This window comes from Microtus oregoni, unplaced genomic scaffold, assembly GCF_018167655.1.
Source record: "Microtus oregoni isolate MIOR12 unplaced genomic scaffold, Mior012 000013F_ref0000133, whole genome shotgun sequence".
NCBI lineage: Eukaryota > Metazoa > Chordata > Mammalia > Rodentia > Cricetidae > Microtus > Microtus oregoni.
The window spans coordinates 34,993,960-35,008,385 of record NW_024543072.1 but is presented as its reverse complement, the minus strand read 5'-3'; the positions used below and the strand labels follow the sequence as shown (position 1 = coordinate 35,008,385).

Sequence of the window (14,426 nt, the reverse complement as noted above, 5' to 3'; positions counted from 1 at the left end):
AGGTCAAAATGAATGGGCTCTGAGTACATATTAACCCAGTTATCTTCTAAAAAAGATGCTTGTATTTCCAGCCACCATTTCACCCTTAACATTAATGATGCAGTATTTCTCTAAAAATGAGGTGCTTCAAAAGTTTGATGTATGTGCATTTCCAGAGTATTGGTGAAGGTAAACATAGTTCATCTGTTTAGCATCTTTATTCTAGTATAAATTTTCATTCTATTTTCTGGTGGCATATTCATATTATTGATGAATAAGATTGATTTTGCAGTGTTTTAACTGTCATGTTACAAATACTTCCCAGGTTTGTCCCCTTCTTTTTTTTTTAATTTTTTTTCAATCCAACTCTTTTATTTCTGAATGCTGAAAAAAAAAATATCCATAGAGTGACAAGAAGAGGGATGAGTTGAAAGTCCCATGGCCAATTACTCTCCCCTCTAAGTTCAACAGAAATGCTCTGAAGCCTTTGGGTTACATATATCTCTTAATTTCTTAGGACTGGCAAAAGGCGTTATGCAGAAAGAGCAGCAGTTAGAGTACATCAGAAGAGGTTTCAACCAGGGGGCCACAGTAAAACTTAACGAATGGCAATTATCCAGAAAACAAGTTTACTAATAATATACATTTTTAAAAATGGGTTATATAAGGAAGTAATCCTTGTACAACATTTTAGGGGAACATTAAGAGACAAAGTTAATGAGAATTTTTTTTTATATCTATATAAACATTAGTGTTGTTAAGTAAGGCTAAGTGCAATTGCATAATGGTCTGTATCATGTACCTGAGTTAAATACAAGAGTGCGGTAGCTATAATTAGTTCTTCCATCAGACCCTTGCACAAGGAACAAGCGCCTGGAAGATTTGTAAAAAGAAACCAGTTAAATTTGCATCTCATTGATAATTTTTTTATTGAAAAAAATTTCCGCCTTCTCCCAGCCTCCCATTTCCCTCCCACTCCTCTCTTCCTCCCTCTTCAGTCCAAAGAGCAGTCAGGGTTCCCTGCCCTTTGGGAAGTCCAAGGTCCTCCGCCCCCCCATCCAGGTCTAAGAAGGTGAGCAGCCAAACTGGTTAGGCTCCCACAAAGCCAGTACATGCAGTAATATCAAAACCCAGTGCCATTGTCCTTGGCTCATCAGCCCTCATTGTTCGCCATGTTCAGAGAGTCCAATTTTATCCCATGCTTTTTCAGTCACAGTCCAGCTGGCCTTGGTGAGCTCCCAATAGATCAGCCCCCCTGTCTCAGTGGGTGGGTGCACCCCTCGCAGTCCTGACTTCCTTGCTCATGTTCTCCCTCCTTCTGCTCCTCATTTGGACCTTGGGAGCTCACAACAATGATTGATCTTTTCACTGTGTTTGTGTGGAAAAGATTTCTAGAATAGCTGAAGAAAATTCACAAGATATGTAGCTAAAATAAAAGGCTGCAAGGACACTTGACCACAAGACTGGATCACACTTAATGCAGTCGTCCTTAACTCTACTGCTGCACAACTCCTTGTTTCTCTAAGAACTGACTCAGGTTTCTCTCTTTGTTATTCTGACTGTCCCTCTCTATTCACTCTCAATCGGTGGTCAGAATTTAACAATCTGTTTTCAAGGATTTTAAGGTTTTCCTTACATGTATTTAAAACCTGGTGCTCTTCCAAAGAGTCATTCCTCTTGCATTGTGGGGGTCCCTGCGAGTGTTTGCAGCAGATAGACATCCTTCCCAGAAGTCAGAGCACGTCCTTTCACTAAGACATATCCTCATGTGCTGAACTATGTCAGCACACAGCCTGTGTGGTGTGACTAAGCTGTCCACAGAGTAGCCCTGTCCAGGGGAGGTTACAGGTGATTCACTGCAGCCTGGCTCCAAGAGTTCCAGAGGTTTCTGCTTTGTAGTTTCAAAGGGAGTTCCTTCTCCTTCTTCTTCAGTGTCTGACCTTTATTGACTTCAGGATATCAGTTGAAAAGCAGCCAAAAAAAAATTCTCTCAAAGAATGACTTTTTACCCAGATTTAGATTTTTTTTAAAATAATAGCATTAAGAGAGAAATAAATACAAACCAAGAAGAGATGGAAAACTTGTTACATTGAATATTAAATTTGGAGTTATCCTACTCTTACAGAATGTATAGTCTCAAAAATAAAATATGAAACTTCAAATGACTCAAAAAGAAGAGCCCATTTAGGGTAATTTTTAGACATGGCTGTAAGTGCAGCTTAGAACTTGGTGTCTACAAAAGTTCCCCCATCCTTACCAAAACAGTCTTCTTCCATGTATACTTGACAGAGTGTTTTAATATCACACATGTCGACGATGGAATTTTTAAAACATTTGTCATCTGTATTTCATGAGCCAAATTCCCTAAACCCATTCAAGTTTTGACAATTTTTATTTTTTTTTAAAGCAAACTATCTTTTTATATTTTACATACCAATTCCAATTCCCACTTCCTCCCCTCCTCCCTTCCTCTCTCCCTCCACCCAACTCACTATCTACTTCTCAGAGAGGGTAAGGCACATTGCTTTGAGGAAGGACCAAGGCCCTCCCTACTATATCTAGGCTAAACAAGGAATCCATCCGAAGAGAATGGGTTCCAAAAAGCCAATACAACCAGCAGAGATAAATCCTGGTGCCACTGCCAGTGGCCCAGCAGTCTGCCTCAGCCATACAACTGTCACCCACATTCAGAAGGACTAGTTTGGTCCCAGGCTTATTCCTTCCCTGCCCAGCTGGAGTTGATGAGCTCCTATAGGCTCCGGTAAACTCTTTCAGTGGGTGTCCCCATCATGGTCTTGACCCCTTTGCTCATATTCTCACTCCTCCATCTCTTCAACTGTACTTTGGGAGCTCAGCCCAGTGCTCCACTGCAGATCTGTGCCTCTGTTTCCATCAGTTGCTGGATGAAGGTTTTATGGTGACATTTAAGATATTCATCAGTCTGCCTACAGGGCAAGGCCAGATTGCCCCCCCTCAACTATTGCTTAGGGTCTTAACTTGGGGTCATCCTTGTGAATTCCTGGGAATTTCTTTAGTGCTAGGTTTCTTGCTAGCTCCATAATGGCTCCCTCAATCAAGATATCTCTTTCCTTACTCTCCATCTCTGTCCTTCCCCCTTCTCCACCATCCTGTTCCCTCAAGTTCTCCTCCCCCCTCTTTTTCTCCTCCTTCCTCCCCTTCCACCCTCCCTTCCTTCCCCCACCCCCATGCTCCCAGTTTTGTCAGGAGATCATAAAATTTTGACAGTTTTTAAGGTTTTTAAATAAATATTCTTTTATCTTTCTGAAATGTTGATTGTTAAAGGAATACAAAATTATATTATATTGGAACTTTTAGTTATTTTAATAAAAGTAGTAGTCTAGAATATACTTAAGTACATTTAAGGCCTATAAATTTTATTTCACACTGTCCAGTTTGGGCATACTTAGATAAAAGCTTACATGCTTTTGCTGTCAACCATTGTTCATTGCAAAATAAAAGAATAATAGAAAGGAAAACAAAAGTTAAATGAAAATAGAATATACCCTTCAGAAATTAGAAATGTGCTCCTGTTCAGGGCAGCATTTGTGTTTCCAGTGGACTTTACACTTTCTGAGGGCAGCACACCAATTGACCTGTGTATTAGAGAAAGCCGTATCATGGTGGCAGTGTCCACAGGTCAATGGGAGTTTTGTTCTTTTTGAATTACTGATATTATTTTTTCATTAAATATTAAAAATAAAGATCTTGGTGTATTACACTTGAATTTTTCAGAGAAGACAATAGTGAACCTGAAGGCAGAAATGTAGTGGCTCAGCAGTGACTCACATCTATTTTAGTGATCAGAGAGAACATAAGATGATATGTATGTGCTGTCTAGATTACTAATAAAAGTATGGCTTGTAAAATGTGAGTCTTTCTCATCATTTCTGACTCATTCATAGTGCAGTGTTGTACAGTGTTTTACAGGATAGACCTGTAATTAGGTTAGAGTTCACATTCTGAAAATATTAAATGTCCAGAATAGGTGGGTATGCATACAACGTTCCTCATAATCTCACCCGGTATTGCATCACTTTTCTTCCTTTGTACTTTATTGCCTGTAGTTATTCAATGTGTTCTCATTTTCTTTCCCTATTTGTTATTATTCATCAAAATTTGAATTCAGGTCATCTTTTTTTATGTATGATCTTAATGGGCTCAGTGGGTGGATTGTTTCAGGTAAGCATATTTGGATAACCAGGAGTTAATGGTTGTAGTCTAATAATTGTTAAAAGTACACATTAACAGTTCATTGTTATTTAGACCTCTGAGCTGCATGTTTTGTTTAAATAGGTGCAAATGCCATCCAGATGCTTATAAAAGTATTTATTGGTAATAGAATGGCCAATCAAAGTACATGGTTAGGTAGTGATGTCATGGTGTTATTTAATATTTTGCCCTAGAACAGCATGCAAGAGTCGTCAGAGTGGTCCACATGTTTTCCACCACAGTTGTCCTGTTTGGCCCCACTTTGATCTGCATGCTTCTTTTTAGCTGAACGCTGGCAAACGTCCTTTCTGACAGCACTCTCTGCTCTTGCTGCCATTATCTGCTGAGTTCAGAAACCAGAGCATCACTTCAAACAAGAGAGCTAGGGAGTAGCCAGTCAGAAGAGATTCCTGCGGCATGCACAGTTCTGGCATAATCATTCAAAGATGTTTGAGCAGAGGGGGTGGGGGTGGAGGTGTATGAGAATAGAGAGAGCTGTGGGGGTTGGCCTCTGGTCACTGGTAAATAAGTGAAGTCAGGTGCCAGAGAGTCTAGACACAGTGATTTCAGTCTTGGGTCTTTGGTATCTGATACTCAATATGGGACTTGTCTGATTGAACACTATTGCTTCTTCATTGCACAGGCTGAAGACCTTTTAGTACTTTCCTGTTAGATTAGTAAAAGATGAAAACAGACAGTTAAAACAGAACAAATCTAGTTTTAATATTTCCTAGTTGTCAGTAATTACCCTTGTGTTTGAAGTACCGTGGGTAGCAATCAAATTAAAGACAACCGCACTGTGGCTCTTGGAGTTTGAATTAAGCCGGTTTTAGACTTGAGTGCTTTAAAATGGAAGTGTTCTCATTATGATGAAGCAATGATTTTCTATTAGGATACATTTCACTCATACTTAAATTTTCTCTCAGTTTTGCAGATGGGATAATAAATTTTTCAAACCAGATGTTATTTTAAAAACATATCTGATTGTTTCTACAAGAGATTTAGCAAGGAAATTATTTTTTTAATCCATAGCTTCTAAATATGTCATCTGTAACCTCGTTTTTCAAGGGTAATTTTTTTACTTCAGGGCTAATTTGAAATAAATATTTATTACAATATTTTACCTTCTTAAAGCATTGCTTCAATGTAATAGATTTTCATTATAAAAAGTTTTATATTAGTAAAAGTTCTAAAGGAAGATAGCAGTAGCAGATTTTGAATTATATTATGAAAATGTAGTCATGTTAATTAGTGGATAATCACCTGCATTTTTGCTAATTTGTTTATTTTTTAATTGGCTGACAGAAGATCTGTTAAATACATATCCAGTAAATTAAGATAATTTTATTTTTGGCTTAGAGTCTCTTTATAGTACAACATTACTACGTGTTAATGATCTTTTACTCAGAGATTCATTAGTGACACATTTGTGGTTTGTGACCTGCCCTCTGGGAAGGACATGATACATGCCAGTATTATATAGTTTCTGCATATAAATTACCACCATGTTATTAGAGTTGTGCATGACAATTGGAATAGAATAGTGCTTTTCATTAATTTTGTTCTCAAGCTATTGGTTGCTCACAAGAAAAGTTTATTGATTTTGACTGTATTGACTGTACGTCCTTTTTATAGATATCTGGAGCTAACACAGAAAGTAATTAAAACCATAGCTTTCAGGCCAGATTCTAAAATAAAATCTTATTCACTTTACTATATACAAAATAAGAATTAAAAAAAAAAACGAGGCCATGAATTTGAGAGAGTGTTGTGGTGGGGGGTGGAGTACATGGAAAGAATTAGAGGAAGGGAAGGAAATGGTGGAAATAATGCAATTATAATCTCAAAAAATAAAAATATAATAGAAATAGTATAAACCTTATTAATGAAAATATGTGATTCTAAAAGGTATTTTCCTAAAATATAACATGGAAATATTTAGGTTATATGTCTTAGAATGTTTCAAATGTTTTATCTTTATTATATCTATCTTATAAAGCTTATATGTTCATATCTTTATCTCTTATAAGCAGTTTTGACTTACCAAAAATATCTTTACTTAATATGTAACTAATTTAGCTTGTTGATTTCCCCAAGAAGAGTGTTTTCTGAATTGTGTAGGTCTGCTCACTTACACCTACTGACATGGAGCTGGGGAGATAGCCCAGTCGTAAAATGTCTTCCACACACTCAGAAAGTCCCAACTTTCATTCCTAGCAACCATATTTTAACAAAGAAAAAACCTGGAGTGATGGTCCAAGCTCTAGAGAGGCTGTGGGGAAATGCTGGTGAGCCAGACTAGGCCACTTGCGAATTCCAGGTTCCAATAAGAGACAAGATGGACAGGACCTGAAGAAGGGTCCACAAGGTTGTCATGTGACCTCCATGCACCTGCACACACACACAAAGAAACACTGCTTATATACATAATGACTAAATCACTATTGCATACATAGCTTGTCTCTTCTGACCTGACTTCTGTTTGTTACTTCTCAAGCCCTCTCTTCATATCTGTCTATCTGATTTTCTTTTTTCATTTTCTATCGATGGACAAGTTTCAGTATGTAGTCTGCAGCTCTAGAAATCAGCCATATGTAGCAGTTTCTAATAGACATCCAATAAGCACATAAGCTTAGGCCTTGATCACAGCTTCTAGCCTGTAGCTAGACGCATTGGCAGCTTAAACTCCACCAGTGTCAAACCCGAAGTACTGTTTTTCCCTTTTTAGCTTCCAACATTTTCACTAGATGTTGGCAACACCATCCCTAACATTCTCAGTGCAGGATCCCAGGATTCATCTTTGGTTCCTTTCCTCCATTAGCCCCACTATCTAGTCAGTTATTAAGTTCCACTTTGATTCTCTTCTCTAAATATATATCTAATCAGTTCTTTTATTTCTACCCCAATTACACAACATAGCTGGCACAGGTAGCTATCATTTTAGTTGAGTTTTCCCTCTGCATATATGTATTTTTACTCACTTATTTATTTTTGTGTAATCTTTCTTTGTAAATTTAAATAAAATGTGATTCTAATCTCTGTGTGTTACAAAACAGTTTGTCATGATTTATACTTTATTTCCTGACTCTTGTCCTCAGAAACGTTAAGTAATTTTGGTGTGTCTTTAGGATGAAGCCCAGAGTCCTTACCGTGTTACAGGAGCTGCAGGATCTAGCTCTAGCCTTCTCAGCCCCTTTTTCATCAGCCGTGCCTGGCTTCCTTCAGTTCTTCAGAACAGTTGTGCTCCTTGCTTTTTTGTCACGTTTATATGAGCTGTTTTCTTCATTTGAACTGCCCAGCTTCCAGGCAATATTTTTAGTTCCTTAATGTGCTGAGGTGTTGCTTGATGTTTCCTAGCATTCTCTACACTCCTTGGAAATTCCTATTTACTACTGGCCATTTAGTTATTTGTTTCCACCTATTTACTCCTTGTGGCTATTTAACAGTTAAAGCTGTCCAATTTGTAATGAAATGTAGATTACCTTATTTCCAATGTATAATTTAAGAGAATACTTAATACTTCTACTTCTAGGCCTTGTTTTGGTGTTTTGAATAATCTATAACTTTGTTTCTTGCTAGTTAATGAAGATGCTCTTTGAATGTTCAGATGAACGGATTGACTTGGAGCTGATTTCTTTCTGCATTAATCTTGCTGCTAACAAGAGAAATGTCCAGCTCATCTGTGAAGGTCAGTGCACAGATCTTCACAGGTAGCCTTTTAAACATTATATGTAAGTGTAACTTACATATAATGAGAAATAGATAATAAAAGGAAGAAAGAATGCAATGTAAATATATGCTTCTAAGTTCAGTATGCTTATACTTCTTATGGGTCTCATAGGATATCCTTTTCTGATGGATATGCTCCTTGGTAATATTTAGTACACAAATCAGTTTGCATTTATTTTAAAGGTAATGAACTATAAGAATATGAGGATATTGTTTCTATAGTATCCTGATAAAATGACTTACTCTACTCAGGATGTTTCAATGTCTACTGGCCATCAGTTTTTACTTATGATGAGTCCATGTTCATTATAAAAAATACAAATGAGCAAGCACAAAAACCTTAAATCTTTATTCTTATCACGCAGAAACTAATATAATCAATTTTTGTATAATGCTTTTATAAAATTTTTAATAAAGTGATTTTTCTCTCTATACCTTATAAAATGGTCTTATAAAAATAATAGTTTGACTATCATTCTATATGATAAAATGCTTTTATAAAAGTGGGCTAACAAGAGGGCTTGGTAGATAAAGGAGCTTGATACACAAACCTTTTGACCTAAGTTCAATCCATATAAGATCTGACTACTCAAAGCTGACCTCTTACCTCCACATTCATGCCATAACACACACAAGCATGCAAACATCATGTTCACACATACACAAAAGCAATATTAGCAAACATTTTAAAACTCAAAGCATAAGTGAGATATGATTTTGTCATTGTCTACTCTTTTGCATAGTTATCTTGTTGCCCTTCTTTTCAAGCATAATCAGTGCTGTAGAAACTATCCTTTCTCTAACTCTTTCTATGTTTCCAGTTTTATATTTTTAGAAGTCCTAGAAGTACAATATTTTTCAAAAGTGTTTTTATTTGTGGAACATAATCCAAAGCCAAGAAAGCATATACTATATGAGCCTATTTTGATAAAGCTCTAGATCATAAAGCTCAACTGTGTCTAAAAAGATAAATAAGAGAAGTAAAAGAAGGGGTGAAGGAAAATAGTTGTGTGGGAAGATAAAATTGAAAGGCAGGGCACGGGAATGAACAAGAATATTCTATGCATAGTTTGTATGGTGTGTGTTTGGGTTACACAGCACATGCATTTGTCTGATTCAGATTGTACACTTAAGGATCCCGCATTGTATTAGATGTACCCCAAACAAAAGCCATTTAAGCTTAATGTCACCTCAGTGTGGTCCAGAAATTTACATTTTTCTGTTTTAGGAAACGGGCTAAAGATGCTCATGAAAAGAGCGTTGAAGCTCAAGGACCCCCTGCTGATGAAGATGATCAGAAATGTCTCCCAGCACGATGGACCCACCAAAAGTTTGTTCATCGTGAGTAGCTTCCAGCTTAAAACCTTGAGACCCCTGTCTTAAGTTGCTGCATTTGGGGAGACAGCTCTTCCTGGGTTCTCTTCAAATATTTACTCAGGACTCAAGCCACCTCTGCGCTTGGGAGAACCTTTATGAGCTTAACTTAACGACTCTAATGAGTAAAATTCTCAAAAGATTAAATGAAGAAAAGATTCAGAACTGGTATCCACAAAAGAGAACAAGAGGCATCTCTCTTTCTGAGTCTCGCTTCCCTCAGTCTACAGTGTTTGCAAGGAAAAAAAAAGAAAAGAACCCTTGGAAGAGGCTGTTAGGAAAAGGAAGGAGACAGGAGTAAGGTAATGACAGGAGTGGATATAGTCAGAATTGTTATATCTGTGCATAACTGTGTTATAACAAAGCCCATTAATGTGAACAGTTAAAAACAGTGATTTAACCTAATTAAATTACTCTCTGACAACCTGAGTTTAATCCCAAAACCCATACACTGGAAAGAACCAACTCCTTAAGTTGGTGTCTGACCTCCATGCATATGCAGTCGTCTGCACATGTATACATGCATACATACATATATATTTCCATATTAATATTTTGCATGAGTTTGGTACATTTTCTCCTTCAAGTTGTCCTCTAACTTCCATATGATACAACACAAAAAAAAAACAACACACATACACACCACAAATGAAGGCAATAAAAGATAAAAAAAAATATGGGACAAAAACAAACAAAAATTCTTTAGCTTCAAAAAGTAGTTGGAGCCCCTGGTTTGCTGTCCTCTGCTTTGATGGACATACGGTGCAAAGGCCCAGCATGGCTGACACATGTGCATTGCCAAGGGTGCTTCCTGTTACTATGTCACTGTTTCCCCAGAGTTCTGAAGGAGAAAGCTAATGAGCAAAATAGTAAAGAACCCAAGGTCTGACACAGATGCTTGGGCAAGTCTTTTAACCTCCATGAACCTCACTGTCTCTCCTGTGGACTACAGAAAAAGCCCTGTTCTCAAGGAGCCATGATAATAATGAAGTGTTGAGAAACTCCTGCTGTAACTGAGTGCTGAGACAAATTAGCTGTCATGATTACTTTATTTAAAATCCATTCCAGAGTTAAAGCTTTATTCACGTGCCTATTATAGAACACACATCATCAATTTGTAAATACTTCAAAAAGATGAAACAAACAAAAAAGAAAAGACAAAGGAGGTAATTCAGATATCCCTAGTGCCTAAATTCTCTGATCATGAACTAGCCCAAAAGAGGGAATTTGGACCCAGAGATTTTCAGAACAATACAGTTTAAGCTACAATAAGAAGTTACTGTGTAGTTGGCATCCTGCTAAAGTTGGTAGGATGGTTATTGATCAGTCATTCCTACTGTTATGTGACCTTATGAGAGTCAGGATTTCTGAGGTAATTTAAGTCCAATAACCCAGATGTAAGAGAGCCTGAAAGGGCTGTGCCCGGCTATGTTGTGTCTTAATCAAACGATTCTACTGCTCTGTACTAGTGAGCTTTAATTTACTTCATATGGGAATGAAATGACTGAGCATGCATTTGCTAAATCTTCACAAGTGGTTGTATTGTACAACCAGGAAGTACACCGCTGCTTCAGGTGATTGCAGGGCCCAGCACCATGTATGTCAGGAACAAGGACAGAAATTAGTCTTCCTGCCTCCTGGCTGCTCCAGCCCAAGCCACTTTGCTTCCCATTTTTGGACAGTTGCACCAACTATTGCTTGGGTGCTGCTTCCCAGAGTGAGGGTCATTTTGTTATCTGTTTGTTTCTCTGAAAATGTGTCTATACTGACATCTGGACATCAGTGGATAGCTGATGTTAGAAATCCGTGTCTTCAACAGAGAGAGCATAAACAATATATCCACATTCCCATGACCCAGGCTTATGTTCAGATCTTCTTATTCATCTGTACCTGCTTAATCCAGAATTCTTTCTCCATTACCTACCACAACTTGCCAGATACCACATTCCCATACTCTGCAGTAATAGGCTATAAAATCTTAAAGATGGTAGATCAGCTTGATACTTCCATTAGAAGCAACTTTATCTAAATGTTCTTTCTGTTGTAATGAAGGCTGCTTGATTGTTCGGTTGCTTAAATCACTGCTTGGTCCATTAGCTCTAACTTCTTATTGGCTAACTCTTAATTTAACCCATCTCCATTAATTTATGTATCACCGTGCGGCTGTGGCTTATGGGCAAGGTTCAGCGTCTGTCTCGGGCCAGGGATACATGGCTTCTCTCTGCCTCTGCCTCCTTTCTCCCAGCATTCAGTTTAGTTTTCCCCGCCTACCTAAGTTCTGCCCTATCAATAGACCAAGGCAGTTTGTTTATTCATTAGCCAATAAAAGCAGCACATAGACAGAAGGACCTCCCACACCATCTTTTCAAAAGTGTCCAGTTTATCCAGGTACAAAAGTGAAAACTTAACCACTTTGATTTCTTCATTTGCTTGCCACATAGAGTCTCAGAATGCTGTTGATGACTTATTGAATGCATTGTGAGAACAGGTTTTATATTTTCCCCAACATTTCTGCCACAATAACAATATTAATCACATTTAGCAGGTACTTAATATTTGTTGAGTATATTAGTATTAAATAAATTCTCTTTGACTTGAAATCTAACTTCCAGCCATAAGATATTAAGATTTATTTTGAAGCAATGACAATAATTGCTTTAATATGTGTGAAGTAGCTACTGTGTAGATGATAGTTCCAACATTATATTCTTAAAAGGAATCATCCTATTTTCAGAAATTGAAGTTTCCTTAAGGTTCACAGCAAGTGATGGATCTGTGAGTTGAGATCAAGTCTTCCTGAATCAAGGGTCTGCAGGTTTTGACCAGAGAGGAGAAAACATCCCTTCTTCCCTTATCGATGGTCCTTTGTACACAATTACCACAATCACTTATTTCAACATGCTGGGGAAAGAAAGAAAGAAAGAAAGAAAGAAAGAAAGAGAAAGAAAGAGAAAGAGAAAAAGAAAGGAAAGAAAGAAAGGAAAGGAAAGCCCACATTGTAATGTTACAGCTGTCCAGTCAGCATGCCCTCTCTGGAGCTTACCATCCTTAACAAGTTAACTCAGTTAAATTGAGAACTATGTTTTGTTTTGCTTTTTTTTTTCCCTAGCAGTTACTAGATTAGATCCCTTCCTACATTTTAACTCTGTTGCGATTCTGCTTCCTCAGGATTATGTTGGGGACCTTGCAGCCCAGATTTCCAGTGATGAAGAAGAGGAGTTTGTAATTGAGTGTTTGGGAACTCTGGCAAATCTGACCATCCCAGACCTAGACTGGGAGCTGGTTCTAAAGGAGTACAAGCTAGTTCCATTCCTCAAAGATAAGCTGAAGCCAGGTCTGTGTCCATGTTACAGATTTTTTGCTTAAGCTCTGGGTTTTGGATAGGGTTGCTCACCAAGTATTGTATGAGTCCGTTGTTCTAGGCAGCACACTATTCCAACAGTGTTGTTTTTAGAAAGACTATTACCAAGCCCCCTATTTTCTATAAGTCCTCATTTGTCCTAAATTGTCATAAAGTGATTTCTTTCTTTTCTTTTTTCTTCTCTTCCTTCCTTCCTTCCTTACTTCCTTCCTTCCTTCCTTCCTTCTTTCCTTCTTTCTTTCTTTCTTTCTTTCTTTCTTTCTGTTTGTTTTTTGGTTTTTTGCTTTCCTGAGACAGGGTTTCTTTGTAGCTTTGGAGCCTGTCGTAGAACTCACTCTTTAGACCAGGCTGGCCTTGAACTCACTGAGATCTGCCTGCCTCTGCCTCCCAAGTGCTGGGATTAAAGATGTGTGCATCGCCACTACCCAGCTAAGAGTGATTTAACATTAGTTTCTCTTTCCTATTTATTTTTGTTTTTAGATTTTTACTGTCTTTTTTATTAACAAGTGTCCCCCCCCCCCCATGTATACATGCAGATGTGGAAGCTCACACACAGTAAAGAGTCTTCTACCATCTGCTTACAATATCTTTCAGTTGTATTTTCAAATATAATATTTACACCATCCTATTGTCTCACCAGTTCTACAGACTATCCTGGAGAAACATGAAAAAATTCTGAAACAAAAAGACAAGGTTATAAGCATGTCAGATATCCATTGGATGGGTTTAACATCTTTTAGTATCTTTTCTATGCACTTAAATTTGACAGAACAAATGGGTTTTCTAAAGACACGCAATGCAAACCTTCCCTGTCTTGACTTTGCCAGGTGCTGCAGAGGATGACCTTGTTTTGGAAGTGGTTATAATGATCGGAACTGTGTCTATGGACGACTCTTGTGCTGCACTGCTAGCAAAATCTGGAATAATCCCAGCACTCATTGAACTGCTGAATGGTAACTCACATTTTCGTGCCAATGTGTAAAGGATATTATTTTAAATTTAAAATGTAAAATACAGAATCTACCATGTTATATGTGTTTTTCTGGGGACCAGCCTCAGCAGAGAAGTGGATCTCGAATCTGGGATGTCTGGAAGGTGAAATGAGTACACGAACACAGGATGCTTTGCCATCTCTTCAGTATTTTCTTTCTTTAATCATAGAATTAGCTAAATTATGTAGTATCAAAAATGAACTAAATAAGCTACTAACTAGGATAGGATAGAATAATATGAAAGGACTTGAGGTTGCTGCTAAGGACGTTACTATGAAGCAATTCTGTACCAATTTCATGTGCATTTCCCTCCTTTCCCAGATTCAACAAGTATTATTGAATCACTTCTTTCTGTCTAACTTTTTTTGGTTTGAGTTGTGTTTTTTTCTGTTGCGCAACTCTTTCTTTTTATATCTTAACTTCTCAGTAAGAACATTAACTTGGAAGATGATTCTAAACATCTTATTTTCTTTTAGATCCACAGGTTATTGCCCTCTGAACTTGTCAGAAAAATAAGTGTCCTATATCTGTCTTCCCTTCCCAACGCATGTAACCATTGAACACTTGAAATGAAGTTGTCAGGACTGAAGACCTGAATTTTCAATTTAATTTAAATTGAACTAGCTACAGTAGTGTGAGGGTACAATATTAGTGGGGAACTAGAGTCTTCCCTTACTTCGTATCTCTCTTAAGGGTCTAGGGCTCATTATTTTCCCATTTCAGATCAAATTTATCTGAAATTAGCATTGTTTCATTGGGGT

At 37.5% G+C, this 14,426-nt stretch overlaps 1 protein-coding gene across 2 annotated transcripts in view; it reads left to right on the top strand.

The window, feature by feature from the left end:
• Kifap3 (kinesin associated protein 3) overlaps positions 1-14,426 on the top strand; it is a 134,727-nt gene that overhangs the window by 68,060 nt on the left and 52,241 nt on the right. For both annotated transcript variants that reach the window (XM_041662511.1, XM_041662512.1), the window contains exons 12-15: positions 7,789-7,897; positions 9,167-9,279; positions 12,481-12,646; positions 13,501-13,626. In XM_041662511.1, coding sequence (XP_041518445.1) covers positions 7,789-7,897; positions 9,167-9,279; positions 12,481-12,646; positions 13,501-13,626 — 514 coding nt within the window. The remainder of the gene's footprint in view (positions 1-7,788; positions 7,898-9,166; positions 9,280-12,480; positions 12,647-13,500; positions 13,627-14,426) is intronic.